The sequence below is a fragment of the Geospiza fortis genome, unplaced genomic scaffold (genome assembly GCF_000277835.1).
Source record: "Geospiza fortis unplaced genomic scaffold, GeoFor_1.0 scaffold41, whole genome shotgun sequence".
NCBI classification, from domain to species: domain Eukaryota; kingdom Metazoa; phylum Chordata; class Aves; order Passeriformes; family Thraupidae; genus Geospiza; species Geospiza fortis.
Window position 1 is genome coordinate 12,886,029 of NW_005054299.1, and position 14,972 is coordinate 12,901,000.

The 14,972-nt window shown below is 54.2% G+C and overlaps 1 protein-coding gene across 1 annotated transcript in view; it reads left to right on the plus strand.

Moving 5' to 3' along the window:
- NFKBIE (NFKB inhibitor epsilon) overlaps window positions 1-14,117 on the plus strand; it is a 23,444-nt gene extending 9,327 nt beyond the window's left edge. The window contains exons 2-6 of the mRNA XM_031060274.1: window positions 10,212-10,314; window positions 11,190-11,421; window positions 11,597-11,685; window positions 11,964-12,212; window positions 12,533-14,117. Of these exons, the coding sequence (XP_030916134.1) occupies window positions 10,212-10,314; window positions 11,190-11,421; window positions 11,597-11,685; window positions 11,964-12,212; window positions 12,533-12,598 (739 nt within the window). The 3' untranslated portion in view covers window positions 12,599-14,117. The remainder of the gene's footprint in view (window positions 1-10,211; window positions 10,315-11,189; window positions 11,422-11,596; window positions 11,686-11,963; window positions 12,213-12,532) is intronic.
- Window positions 14,118-14,972: the final 855 nt, after the last annotated feature.

The following is a 14,972-nucleotide window of genomic DNA, read 5'->3' on the forward strand; positions in this document are numbered from 1 at the left end:
TGCCCCCCCAGCCCCGGGCTGCTCCCCTGGCAGCGGAGGGGAGCCGGAGCCTAGAGATAAGGCAGGCTGTGTTTGTGTCTCCAGCCCTCTCCCGAGGAGCATCCGCTCAGCCGTGTTGTTAAGGCCCCTGCCCCTGTCCTAAGAACCTCCCGCCTTGCCTTGGTGTGCGTGGGTGCTTGGCATCCTGGTTTGGGTGGGTGACCCCTCTCACCCGCCTGAGGTGTGTGAGCCATCCTGAGAGGTATCTGAGCCAGGTCCAGCGGAGTGAGCAGGAAGAGAGGCACTCCAGAATGGACCCACCATAGGAAGCCCACCTCCACTTGTCATGGGGCTGCTAGCAACTAGAACAAAGGGGGGAGCAAATCAAGCCTCCCCCACTGCCTCTTCCCCAGAGAATGCAACGTTTCCTCCACAATGGGGAAGGCTTGGCTGCATGAGATGGCACCTAAGCAAGTCCTGAAACAAGATTAGCCGTGCAGGGCAAGATCTTGCGATGGCCGTGTTAGACACTGCTCTACCGAGCAACCCAAGAACTATTTGTTCTCAGGTGGGAATCGCCTTGCTTTGCCAACTTGCCCGCAGAGCCGCGGGTTTTGGCAGAGTTGTGACGCACATCCCGATGTGGGGCTGCCCTCCTGAGCTTCTGTGACAGAGACAAGTGTTTCTCTTAACGAGGGGGGCTTCCCACATCCGTAAAGCCCTCTCAAGGGCAGAGGCATCACGCCAGAGTTATTTGGTTTGGTTTCTGGTAATTACCTTCAGCTAATCACAGCATTTTTTCCTGTTGTACATTCCCTCGATGGAAGGTTTTCGTCATGAGTGTATACACAGAACGTGAGCAAAGTGTTCTCACAGCTGAGGGCGAAGCTTTGCCCCAAAACCAGGCTAGAGTTTAATACTGAGTAATGGTGCAAGAGGAAGAGAAACTTAGAGGCACTGATATGATCAAGCAGTAGTGAGAGCTGCAAGAAAGCTCTGTCCTTGCCTGGCAGAGCACATCTGGATTGAAGCTGAAGATGAGCTGGGAGACAGCCTGAGTGTTTACTTCCCTGTTAGGAAGGAATCTGTGCATCTGCTAATTAGTTCCTTAATGCTGACTCTGGGATCTGTTCTGAGGATTGGCTGGAAGTCTCATGGCAAGCAAAGTTACACTAAACCCAGCCTCCCACACTCCCCAGACAGGCTTTCTAGTCCTGTCGTATCTACAGGCTGGTTCTGTGGCTCCTCAGAATGGAGGAGCTTTGCCAGTTTTCCCAGCTGTAATGCCAGAGCCAAGGTGCCCATGGAGAGAGCCAGGCATCTTTTAATCAGAGGTGTGGAAGTAACACTTCCCCCCAGGTTTGTCTGTCATGGTGTGCCCAGGGCTCCCTGCTTACTGTTTTATTAGTGAGCCCCATAGATGCAGCTGCTTGGAGATGCTTTTAGTGCTTGAGGCTGTCTTGTTTGGTGCTTGAAGCCCTTTGACTGTCAGACTGGCTTGGAGAGACCTAATGCAAACATCTTATTAACTAGGAAAACATTAATCAGTGGTGCCTTGGTTACTGTAGGCAGGAGAGGCTCTCAGAGGTTGCCTTTGCTCTTCTGTTTTCTCTCACTCACAGGGCATTTCAGAACAGGAAATCTGTTAAAATGGAGGGAGGGAGCTGTAGGTCTGCTGGTTGTACAGCTCTGGGCTCACCATGTCCACACAGGAGGCAGGCTTTCCTGGGATCTACTCCCACTGCTGGGAAAAAAAACTATTCTTGTGGTTAGAGTGGTGAGGCTGTGGATTTGTGCCTCCGCTATTCTTATCTCTCCTCCTGACCCTGCGGCAGAGGTAGGTGGCATTTATATTTAGAAGTGCTGAACATCCACCACTCAGGTTGATGCAGATGGGGACTGTGAGCACGCAGGAACTCACTGAACTGCCACCGGTTTTGTATGTGAAAACAAGTCAGGGCTGATAGTAGTGCTAAAGTCTATGGTGCAATTGCTCATCCAGTGACAGAATGTCCCCAGAGAGAAGGGATCAGATGGCCACAGGCTACATCCCTTTCATCCAGCCAGACAAACCCATCTTCATGTCTTCTTTTCATCTCTGTCAGCAGCATATTTCCCTGTGTGCCTTTTTTAAATGTCTGCCACAAAACAGCTCCAGGCAGAGAATTAAAATCATACTATCATTATATTTCAGAAGACTTGGGCAACTACACTTTCCTGTAATTGTAATTTTGAAAATACAAAAAGTCCAGGGGTTGTTGTGCCTTCATGAATAGTTCCTGTTTCCCCAGATGCCCTGGCTGTTACTGAGCTAAGAGGAGCACTGGGCTTGCACAAAGGGAGCTGGCAAAAGTCTTGCCTCTACATCTAACAAAAATCTTCACTGTCCATAGCTCCCTCAGACTTACCCACCTGTGCCATCTCAAGGTGTGCCTGTGTTTGTCAGCCTGGCACTTGGGGGGTAAAAACAGGAGGTGGAGGCAGAGTTGAAGAGCACATGCTTGGGCGGTTGGAGTGTCAGCAGGATCCTCCTTGGATACCTCCCTCCCTGCCTGCCTCTGTAGCAGAGGAGTGTCAGAGCCGGCAGGATGAAGCAATGGGGCTAAAGCTGTCTCTCCTTGTGCCCAAAGTTAGAAGGAGTCTCACTTTGGCAGGAGAGAAATTGGCTAACAGGAAGGACAGGGGTATAATGGCCAGTGAAATGCGTGGGTGCTGTCTTCCAAGAATGATTTGCCCAAATGTCATCCTCTCCGTGGCTCCCTCGTGCCACTAGCAGCCCCTCTGCCTCAGGGAAGTCAGAGCTGCAGTAATAAGGCACATCAGTTCCCAAGAGAGTGTGGCTCGGCTGTGAGGGCAGCTGAAGTCAAGCATGAGGAGTGGGGTGGCAAGCGGAAGATGGTGGGTGCACTTTGGGCAGTGATCTGTATCCTGCTTATTGTGTGGGCAGCTAGAGAACAAACCCTGTGCACTCAAATGGTCTCCTCCAAACATCCATCTTGTGACCTACAACTCCAAGTATCTGTCTCTTCCATGTAAACAAACTCCTTTTCTGCTGACTTGGGTCCTGATGGGACTGCTCTGTGTGGAAGTGAAGAGAGGGGCTTTCCAGCTGTGGGCCTGGCTGCCTCTGAGGGGACTGCAGGCTCATTTATTGTTGTGCCCCAGCCTCCAGCCCACCTCAGCCTTTGTGAGGATTCACTGGGGAAACCCTGTCCTTCCCAGCCTCACCTGGCAGATGCACAATTCCACCATCCTGGGAAAAGGATGAGTGTGGGACCAGCTCCTTGGAGGTGAAATGGGATGTGAAGGGATCACCTGGTTTTGTTCCAGCACAAGAGAAAACCTCCCCATTTCCTTGGGCTGATGTCAGCCTTTGCCAGCTCTGGAGAGGCAGAGTTGATTCATGAGAGTGGGAAGTGAAGCACAGTTTCCTCTCTCTAGGACTATACAGAACATGTTTTCTTTCCTGCCCGTGCTGGTCTTTGGGCCGCACACCACTTTCTGCCATTGTACCTGATCTCATGGTGATGGAGAGGCTGGGGGCTGTGCCTCTGCAGGAGAGTGACTGTCTTCTGCATGGGGCTCTGTATGCAAAGCAGTGCAGCACCTCTGCAGGGGTGAGAGTTGAGGGACCCCAGCCTGATCACAGAAGGAAGACCTAGGCCTCCTTGAGATGGAAAATGGGACTGTGTGGTTTTGGTTGGGTGTGTGTTTCAGGGAGGGAGGGGAGCAGAGGAAGCCTGACTTCCTCCTTCCACCAGAGACAAGTGGTGCCCCATCTGCTGATAAGAAATCACGTGCCAGTGACTCGTGGGCTGAAATGCCTTAACGAGGGCTTGGGGACAGTTAATCGAGTAAAATCAGAGCCCTATGGGAGCTGGTGTTCTGAACTCTTCACATGATGGCAGTGAAGGGGCCTCCCTTGTCTGCATGGGCTGTCACTGAGCATGAGGCTCATCTTCAAGGGGCCAGGAGCCACTTCTAACCATTCATTGGCATGTGCCAATCATAACCCTCTGCAGTCATGTGGTCTTGGGCTGGAGATCTTCCCTGATCAGGGGAATAGAGGTTGTTCCCATTCAGGTTGTCTGCTCCAGTTTGGCTGCTTCTCACTACTTGCCCTGCTGTACGAGGGTGTTGCCAAACCCCTGTGCACCTGGGGGAGTGCTCAGAGCGTGACAGCAAAGATAAAAGAAAGGGAAGGAAGGAAAAAGAAACAGAGGACTGGACAGACTCAGTTTTAGGAGAAGGATTAAAGAAGTCAGATGCAGGGAGCGCACCTTGTTGCTGGTCAGGCTGGGAGTCCCCCTGCTTTGCTGAGCTGGGCTGTTGCCAGCTGCCCAGCAGTGGGATGACCATAGTTAATGGAAAGTGGAGATGCTCTTGGTTTTACCAGAGGGTTTTTAGAAACATTGCTTGACTGCCAGGATTCAAGTCCATCCCAAGTTATTCCCTAGCACGCTGCCAATTGTGGGGCATTAGAGAAAGTGAATCCTAACATGGGTCTGCCAGGAGGGAGATTTTCCTGTGTCCAGTTCCCTGTCCCTGAACTCTCAGCTCTTCCTCTGTGTGTGCTAAGGAGTTTGGTAAACAGGAGAGCTTGGTGTCCCTCTAAGCAAGGCCAGGCAGCTCTGCACAAGTTGCTTTGGAATGCCCCAGAAGTTTCTGGCTGCTGCAGGGGTCACACACATAACAGTTTTGGAGTGAAGTGGGTAAGCCCTGGCAGCCTCCTGAGCTTGTGCAGGCAAGAGGTTTTTTCCCCTGTTTGGATGACTTCAGCCTGGCCTGGAGGAAGTTTCTTCAAACTTTCCACCTGCCTAGGTTTGCCTCGGAGCTGGGGACAAACACAGGGATCTTCAGCACAGAGGAAAGGAAAGAATGGCTGGAAATTTCCATGTCCTGGGATGCAGAAGCCTGGATCAGATCAGCCAAGGTGCAGAGAGCTTCAGGTCCTTGCACTCTGCAGGCAGGCTTGACTGCTGCTGGGACAGGTTGAGCTCAGCTAATTAAACACAAAATTTGTTATTTTTTATTGGCTTGGGTCTGGGTTTTTTTAGTATAACGTGAAAAAATGAGGAGTCAGACATGACTGTGTAGGAAGAGCTTGTGGGCTGTGGGCCGTGAGCTGTGAGAGCGGCTGCTGCATGCCTATCAATGAGCTGCGTGGGATGCTCTCTGTGTCACAGAGCTGGGAAGCCCCTCTGACTGGGGCAGATCCAGAGCTGAAGGGGGGCCCTGAGGCATCTTAGACCCACGGCTCGTGCCTCATTAAAAGAAAATCCTGAGACAGTGAGGATATCTGTGGAGTTGTAAATGATTGCTAGGGTGTGTTGTACAGGTTCTGGCAAAGTCCAGGCGCTTTCCTCTTGTAAGAGGCTCTTCTGACCTCAAGATATCTCTTTGTGTACAGAAACTGTAGAATGTATTTGCCTCCCAAGGAGTCAGGTGTGAGTTTGTTCTGTTTGGAATGGACTGTCCACAGTCAGTGGACTTTTTGGCATATTTGCTGCTTTTATTGAAGTTGTTCATCATGTTTCTCTGATGGTGACTGGCCCCTGCTTGGGTGGGCTGACCTGTTTTCTGGCTTGGCCCATCTGTGCCTAGACAGTAGTATGGGACAGGCCCCTTGTTTTGCAGGGAACAGCCCACATGCATTTGATGTTTAGTGCTCCTGCAGTCCCAGAGCCACCATCTGCTCAGAAATGGAGCAAAACTCTCACATGTGTGGGTACAGAATCTAGAGGTTGTGAGGTCAGGGTACCTTCTCATCCCCACCTCACTGAAAAACGGGGTGCCCACAGCCCTTCTGCCTCTCCTGCCAGTCAGCCTCCAGCCTCCCTCATCCTCAAGCAGTCAGACCAGACCCTCTGCAGAGCACCTCAGGAAAGGTGAGACTGTCTCCTCGGCTCACCTCTCAGTTCCCATCCCTCACTCTGGCCCCAGGAGCAGCAGGCTGGGAAGCAGCTGCTGCCCAGACTGGAAATTAGGAATGCTGAACCCAATGTGGCTGAAAGGGCTTTGCATCCCTCTAGCTGCAGCCTCCCTCCAGTTGCATCCCAAACCCCCGTCCACTCAAATTCAAGGATTGCCTTTCCCAGGGAAGGGCTGATGAAACCTGCAGGGCAGGAGCACAGAAGATGAGATAAGGCAGCTGAGATCCACTACTCCCTTGGAGCTGCCAGAGGGCAGCTGGAGCAGCTCCATGGAGCGGGGCAGCATTGCACTGGTATGTGGGGAGGAAGGAAGGGAGCCAGGCTGGGCTGGTTCAGGGCTGCAGGGCAGGGTGAGCTGTGCTTGCTAAGCCACTGGCAGAGTTCATGCTGGTGGCTGAGGAAGCGGTTAGCAGTGCAGGTTACAGGGCTGGAACAGGAGAGCAGGGTAAGCGTGGGATTCCCCTGCTCTTTTCCTCCTCCCTTTTCTCTTTTCTATTGCTGCTGGGCCATTTCCTCCCCTGAACAAGTTTCTCTTGTGTGAATTGTTTGCATGATCTACTGCTCCACTCAGCCAAAACAAGGAGCTGGGAATGAGCTGTTCCTGCTGCAGGCAGGGACCTTATCTAGAGAGGGAAAGAACTTTTCAAAGCAAATTCAGTTGAATGCTGGATCTCCTGATTAAGGTGCTTCTGGGGTGATATGGTGAAGGGTGAGGCTACTTTGTGGACAAGGTGTCTTGCTTTACAGATGGAGGGATCTGCATGGTCAGCTCCTTTTCTAGAGAGATGGAAAAGGATAGCCAGAGAACTGGTGAGACTTCATCCATTCTGCTTGTGTGTCAGAGCTGGGTGTGAGAACAGCTACCCTGTTCTCCTGCCTCCAGTCCTCATGTGTGGAAACTTTTCCTACTGGCCACTTAAGGTCACTCAGAAGTTGGAGATGGACAGCATTGTGGAAATGGATGCTTTTCTGTGCCTAAGCTAGGACCACTTTGGGCATTGCATGTACATTCCCTGGGATATCCCCAGGGATAGCCCCAACCTCTCTGCTGCAGGGGTAGATCACTTTGTGCCGGGGGTGTCCTGTGCCTTTGTGATTCAGAGTGTTGAGTTGCCTTATGCCAGGACAAAGTTGGTGAGCAAGTGGAAAAGCTGAGAATGAACCCAGCAGTCTGTGCTCGTGCTGTGTTTCCCTTGCTCACAGCTCCATCCCGCGCCGTTTTCAAAACTCCCTGTTGCCCTTTCTGACTGTTCCTGCTGGACACCCACCCCGGTGGCTGTAGCCAGGAGCACTGCAGACAAGAGCATGGGGAGGCAGGGGGCAGGCAAGTGGAGGAAAGCAGAGGAGAGATGTGCAGGCAGCCCAGGATGGGCAAGGATCTGAGTACGGCAGGGCAGAGGGCTTGTTGCGGCAAGGGCACACTGCTGTGGCTGGGCAGGGAGAGGTTCTGGCAGCCAGTGGGTCTCTCCATCGCCATGCCCTGGCTCTGGCACACCGTGTGCCAGCGCACAGCAGCCCATCAGCAGCTGGACCACGCGGCTGCTGTGACACAGAGAGAGGTGGGAAAAAGTGGAGATTGGCACGATTCCTGCCCCTCGGGTCTCCTGGGTGTAAGAGGTTTCCTGAGTGAGGAGACAATCCCAGTTCCTGACTGGCAGCACTGCCGGTGGCACAGAATGCCTCAGTGCACATGTGCTCATGGTGAGCTCCTCCCCGCCCACTGGCTTTGCGATGATTCCCCCGAGTAGCTCAGGTTCTTGCAGCCATTTCAGGAAGTTGAGGGCTGATAATGAGGAAAGGCGGGAACGAATGCAGAAATGAAAGCCCAGGAGGAGGCTGCCTCCGGGTGGAGAAGGAAGGGGGAGGGGGAAAGCAATCCTTCAAATCAGGCACATCCCAGCTGGAGGTGAAAGCCGGAGCTCTGGCCAGGGGAATGGTCACCGCCGTTGCCTCTGCAGCAGGGATGCCCAAACTAGCTCAGTGTCAGCCGAGCCTCAAGCGGCTCCAGTGCCTTGTTGAGCTGCAGAGGCAGCCAAGCCAGGACAAGTGAGGTGCTGGCAATGGCAGAGGCTGTCGGGAGTTTCCATCTCCCCCGGGTGACCGCCCCGCTCGTCCCCACATGACAGTGCAGTGTGGTGTGGGTAGTGACAGAGGGGCCCCGGGGGATTCCTGGGGCACCAGGGCTGTCTGCCGTGGGACACAAGCATGACCGCTGCTCTCTCTCCTGGGAGCCCAGCGAGGCTCTGGAAAGCGAAAGCACCAGCAGTTTAAAGTTCAAGCTGAATTGCCGTGGAAAGTCCCTTATTTTAGCGGTCTTAACTCTGCTGTACCTGAAAAAGGCAGATCCTGCAGCTTCTTCCTGGACGTGGTGCCTGGGAGCAGGTTTGGAGAAACAGGGGCTGTCCCTGCAAGTGTGCAAAGGACACCTCAGCTGAGGTGCTGCCACAGGGACTGATGGCAAACCTAGCAGGGAACCTCCCTGCTCAGATCATACCTAAGCTAGGTCAGTAACAGCCTGATCAGGGGAGGGCTGTCCTTACAGCTGGTTGCCTTGTTCCTGGGCTGGGTCCCTTGGCTGTGCCTCTGCCTCATGGTCCATGGAGGGTGGCCAGACCCTGCCCATGGCCCCTGCTTGCAGCCCCCTCTCCTGCCCTGGGAGTGAGGGGCACCCCATGGCTGTGCAGAGGCAAGTGTGGGTGGCCTCCCCTTCCAGTGGGGAATTCCCTGCTGCAACATAACCTGGGACTTCCCCGGGGACAAAGCCTCTCCTGTTGGGCACAGCCTGTCCCTGTGGACAGGTGTGGAGGAACTGGCCTTTAGAAACTGTAGAATGTATTTTGCCTTCAAAATCAGGTTTCAGCTGAAGATGCCTGGGGTCCCAGATGCTGGCTTGATCTTCAAGCAGGACTTGGGAGGAGGTCAATAAAAGACATTCTTGGGGACTGGCCTCTGAGCTTCTCAGCACATTTGTATGTCCCAGTGCAACTGGCAAAAAGACCACCCCAGCCCCACTTCTTGTCTGCAGTTCTTTAGGGCCAGGTGCTGTTCTCCTGCCTGTGGAGGGATGCTCTTTATGCCCCACATTGCAGGTGGCATCCCAAAGCTGGGCTGTCTGGAGAGTAGGGTGTCTTGCCAGGGCTGGCACAGCTCTCACCCTCCATCTCTTGGCCGTGTCAGTCTCCATCAAAGCAGCAGGGGTGGCAGAGCCCAGCCTTCAGTTTGGAGCTGGTTCCTTCCAGAGACAGAGGCCACCCAGGGCCTCTAGTGGAGTGGTGAGGGTCAGGAGCTGAGCTCATGCCTGCCCTGCTGTGGAGAGCGGAAGATGCTGCCTGCTGACCACAGTGGCCAGGTTTGGCCTGTGGGGGCTGCCCTGTGGTGGGAGGATGGGCCCTTCAGTGTGGGAGGGCTGGGAGACAGGAGGTTGGCAGGGGAGACTGGAAATTCCCTCTCAGTGCTGCCTCTGTTCTGCTCTTGCTTCTCTTCTGACTGTGCAGGGGCCATCTGGAAATCAGACCTGTCCTTGGGCTGGGGGACTCGGGTGCCTGGCCACGCATAGCTGTGGGGACCACAGTCCCGAGGATCAGAGCTCCCTGCTTGCCACCAAGCTCTGACAGCTGCATCTCTGGTGTCCCTCTGTGCTGGCGGGCTGCGTGCCAGCCCTGCCGTGGCAGTGTTGAAAGGGAAGGATGTGGGGGAGAGAAGAGGAAATCAGTGTGGGACCAGCAGATCGCCTGCCATATGGACTGTGCCATGCAGGTGATCTTGGACCAGCCCTGGGCTCCTGCCCAGCTTTGACTGTTTGCCTTTGTGGAGGGAAAGCAGAAGTACAGTGTGCAGCTGGCAGGAGAGAACTGGAATTCCCCATGTAGCTGCCAGAGCCCAGACCTCTCTCCACAGCCACCAAACCCAGCTCCTGGACTCTGGGAAAGACAACCCAGGCTCTTTGGACCTACACCAAAGGATTGGAGGCCTGGCTTTGGGCAGTGCCAGACTGAAACTCTACACATGCTGTGAGGGAGCACCCTGTGTTGCTTAGCAGGGGCAGGAGGGTCTGTTCCCCTTGGGGATCAGAGTGAAGGACTGCCATGTGGAGCCTCAGACCATGCTCCTGCCTTGCCCCTCTGCTGAGCTTCCCCAGGGAGAGGGCAAGATGGAGGACCTCAAACCTGGAGGGAAGGAGACTGGAGGAAGCAGGGAGATTATGCCTTCATGCAGCAGGGAAGGATCTCTGTTCCTGAGCGTGGCACTCGGGACTTATTTCTCTTTTTTTTCTCTCCTGTCACCATTAACCCCCTGTAGGTTGGTTCATCTGGCCATTATCCACTGTGTCCCAGCTGTAGCACTCTGCTGCATCGCTCAGCTACCCAGGGAGGTGCTGGAGATCCAAAATGATCTTTTTCAGGTATGCTGTTGTGATAGGCAGAAGATGTGAGGAAGAGAAATGCCATAGGCTGTTCCCTGGATAGCTGCTCAATCCATCTGTCCCTTCCCCAGGAGCCCACACCTGCTTCCCCCAGAGCATGGTGAAGGTCCTGTGTGTGCAGCCTCTTTGCAGGGAGGGGAATAAGGGAGGTGGAGATACCCTGAGAGAAAAGTGTGACAGCTCCCAGCACTGTGGGGTGAATAGTTTCTTTACATGGCCCCAGGACATTGCGGACAGCCATGGAAGAGGCATGGCTTGAATGTGGCAGGGTAGATAACTTGGGAGAATGAGATGTCTCCATGGGTGATCCATGAGCTGAGGCGCAGGGGAACAGCAAGCTGTGTGACCCCACCAGTGCTAGCCACATGTTATGCCACCACAGGGATGGGGGTGTCCTGCGTGGCAGTCAGCTCTGGCTGCCAGGCTAGCTCCTAGAGACCTGTGGGGCTCAGCATACCTCCTGTCCTAAGGGCACCCTCCCCTGTGGCAACAGGTCTCTGGCCACAGAGAGAAACACAACTTTCCCAGGCATTGTTCTGGGAAAGGACATGAGAAGATAAGAGAAAAGAATGAGAAACAATTCTTATCTTAACTTACTACACCTAGTATTGTGAACATGTAGAATGTGTTATAGAGATTTGTTTACCAAAGGGCAATTTCTTAATTAACCAGTAGTGATAGTGTTTTAATTAGAGAACCAGTTAGGTCCAGCTGTATCATGACTGTCTATAAAAGTATGGGTTTCTTAATAAAAAAAACAATTCAACCTTCTATAAATCATGAAGTCTATATCACTTATTACCTGGCTCGGGACGCCTTGGGTGACATCAGTCCCCTCTCTAATTTCTCTCCAGACCCCGCTCCACCTGGCTGTGTACCTGGAGCAGCCCAGTGTGATCCAGGCACTGATCCACAAGGGAGTGAACCCCGGGCTGCAGGACCGTAATGGCAACACCCCGCTGCACTTGGCCTGCGAGCAGCAGCACCTGCAGTGTGCCCAGCAGCTGCTGGAGGGCACAGCCACGCCGGATGGCACAGCTCAGCCCCGTGGGCACCACCAGGACCTGCAGCTCCAGAACTGGCAAGGTGAGACCTGGGGACAGCACTGCTGTGACAGAGCTGCTGGCCAGATTAAGGCAGAGACCATGAGATGTGTATGCAGGGATCCAGGAGCACAGCAGAATGGGAATGCAGCTGGGATTGGGGTGCCCCAAGGTGGTCTGGGCTGACTGTGGCTCTCTCTTCTGCCTCCCCATCACAGGCTTGGCCTGTCTGCACATCAGTACCTTGAAAGGGAACATCCCTATGATGTCTGTGCTGCTGGAGAGTGGTGCCAACATTGATGTTCGGGTAAGACTGGGCATGGTGTGATGTTTTGTAAAGGCTGGGATGGTGGGTCTCTCCTTTGGGCACTCCCTTCAGCCCTGGGCCAGGCACTGCTGTGAGGCTTGGGAGCATTGAATTTTGAGGGAGCAGAAAGTAAAGATCCTTGAGAGGTTGTTGGGTGCTCTGACAGCAATCAGGGTGGGGACTGCCCTCTGCACCCAGTCAAGGGGGTGTGGGTGGGTGCTGCAGGGCCCATCTGAGGGGACCCCCCCACCCACACCCTTGTGATCTGTGGGTTGCAGGAGGGCACGAGCGGGAAGACCCCGTTGCACCTGGCTGTGGAGTGCCACAACCGCAGGGCTGTGCAGTTCCTGCTGCGCCACGGGGCCTTCGTGGATGCCCAGATGTACAACGGGTGCACTCCGCTCCACCTGGCCGTGGGCCGCAGGGATGCTGCCATCGCCGCCATCCTCTCCCACTCCGGGGCTGACACCCTGCTGAGGAACATGGAGAATGAGACAGCTCAGGACCTGGCTGATGGCAACGATGATGTGAGTCTCTGTGCGGGGAAGCCTGTGGCTCTGCAAGTGTGTCAGGGGGTTCAGGAGTTGGATGATTAAAGGGACCCTCCTAGGAGGAGTTTCCAGCTGTTTCTATCCTTCCCTGTATGTTGTAAGCATTGGCTCTGTGATGTGTGGGATAACTGCCTTTTGCCTCAAGCCCTAGGAGAAGCCTAGATAGGGCTTCTTGGCACTTCCCTGGGGATGTGGGAGGCTGGAGGACTGGGTGGAGGGAAGATTTGGGCCCCTACCCCAGCTTGGTGGAGACACAACCCTGAATGCTTACATGTCCATACCCTTGGTCTTTGCAGCTCCTTGCCTTGTTGCCCTTCGATGACCTGAAGATCTCAGGGAAGCCTGTTGTGTGCTCTGAATGAGCAGATGGACTCCTTTGGCCTGTTGGGCTGCCTCCTTCCTCTGTGCTGCTGCCCTGCTGCCCACTAGGATCTTGAACAGATGCATTTCAGTGGGAGCAGAGACACTTTGGGAGACTTATCCCACTGTCCCTCCCCTCTTTGGAAAAGTTTGGTTTGCCTCAGGCTGCCTTCCCAGATGGAAGAAGGTGGCATTATGAGCACTACACAGGGGAGGCTTTTCTTTTAGAATCTGTGCACTGCAGCAGGACTGAATTTTCCCTCCCTGCTGTGGGTCTTATTTGTGGGGATCTCCAGCGTACACAGGGAAGGAGTAGGAGAGGACTCATTTTCACACTGTAGGCCGGACAGAGCATCGTCTGGCACCCCATCAGAATAAGTGTGGGGTGAGGAGAGTCAACACTCACTCTAATAAATGTTTGTTGTTACTGTGGGCACCAGAGGTCTCATGTGACTGAACCCACCCCACAGCGTCAGGAGGCTGTGTATCACCGCGGGGGCTTGGGGACACGAGGCTACAGGGCTTTCCCCAGTCTGCCTGCTCCCTCAGTCCTTCACACCGCAGAAGGTGAGTGGGAGCACAGGGCCTTCCCCTCTTGCAGAGCCTTTCTAGTGCTCAGGGGAGGCTGGGGATCCCAGCAAGGTGCTCTATTCCCATGCTGTCTTGCCAAACATCTGCCTGCAGGCCTGGAGAAAGAGCATAGGAGATGCTGAAGACGAGGTTGTGGATCCCTGCTTCTGCCATTGTGCCTGATACCTTGCTGCTTTACTGTGCTGTCATTTCCTCTCTCACAGAGTACAGGAATATCCTGCCCCCTCTTCTGCCTTGGAAGGGGGTTAAAAAACTTAGGATATGGGTCTTCCCTGGCTTTTAGATCCTCCCAGGCCGAAAGTGGAAGAGGTGGCAGCATTATCTTCCCATCCCTTTTGTTGTTCAGCTCACCACCCTTCCCTGCCATTTACTTCTCCAGCCAGAGGAGCACATGCAATGCATTAGGAAATCAGCCAAAGGTGCTGTGGGAATGGAGGCACAGATGACTTAGCCCATCTCAGCCAGGAAAATTCCTCACTTGTTGCTGGGAGCAGCTGCTATTGTTTGGGACAAATACTGGATGGTGCAATCGACCAGGATGCTCTAGAGTTAGCTCTTGTCTTCTTCCTCCCTTCTTGTAAGGGAATGCTGCCAGGAAAGCAACATAAAGACCCCCCAGGCCTCTGGACCTTGCCTGGTATCCTCAGGAGTCCAAAGCTGGATTGCTCTGTTTCTTTTGAGTCTTTGCCTCTCACCTTCTGGCAGGGCCTCAGCCCTGCTGCAAACCCATGGGGCTGTTTCAAGGACATCTTTCACAAGGGACATGAGGCACTTCCAGGCTGCCCAAAGAAGAGATGACCGATGCTGCAGGGCAGTGTGGCATGGTGTGGCCAGGGCTGTAGCTGGGAGCAAAGGGAAAAGGCAGAAACAAGTCATCTGCACTTTTTTGTTTGTTTTGTTATTTTAAAATAAAACTATTTGTTTCAAAAAGGTGTCTTGTAAAACATCACTGAGCATCCATGTGCTGGCTCCAGCTGGTCCTGCAGCCATGCCTGGGGCTGGGATAGGGGATTTGGAAGCAGGGCTTGCAGTAGGTGCCATACTGACTGCAGTCCCTGAGCAGCACCTGCCCCAGGGACCAGCTGTGGCTGTGCCCAGTGCAGGGCTAACCTGAGACAGGGGGCAGGGATGGGGCTGGGGGTCAGCTTTGAAGGCTTTTAGCTTGAATCAAGAATAGTGTGGCCATCAGGACTAGGGAAGTCATCATCCCTGTGCATTTGTGAGGCCTCCCATCATGTCCTGTGTCGAGTTCTGGGCCCATCACTTCAAGAGGGTGCTGGAGCATGTCTAGAGAAGGGCAACAGAGCTGGTGAGGGAAGGGTTTGGAGCAAAAGCCCTATGATGAGCTGCTCAGGGAGCTGGGAGAAAAGGAGGCTCAGGGGAGACCTTGTCACTCTCTACACCTCCTTGAAAGGTGGGTGTAGCCAGGTGGGGATCGGCCTTTTTTCCCAGGCAACCAACTAGTGCCAGGACAAGAGGATATAACTTCAAGCTATGCCAGGGGAGATTTAGGTTGGATGGTAGGAGGAGAAAGGGCAATGAGACATAGGAGTAGACAGGCCAAGGAAAGTGGTGGAGTCACCTTCGCTGGAGGTGTGGAAGGAAAGATTGGCTGTGGTACTCAGTGCTACGGTCTAGCTGAGATGGTGCTGTTCGCTCATCGCTTGGGCTCCATGATCTCAGCTCGTCCAGCCTGATTGATCCGGTGCTCCCGTGACCGCGGCCCCACCGGCCGCGCTCCCTCCGGAGCGGCAGGGGCGCTGTGGGGCGCGCAGCGCGCCCGCC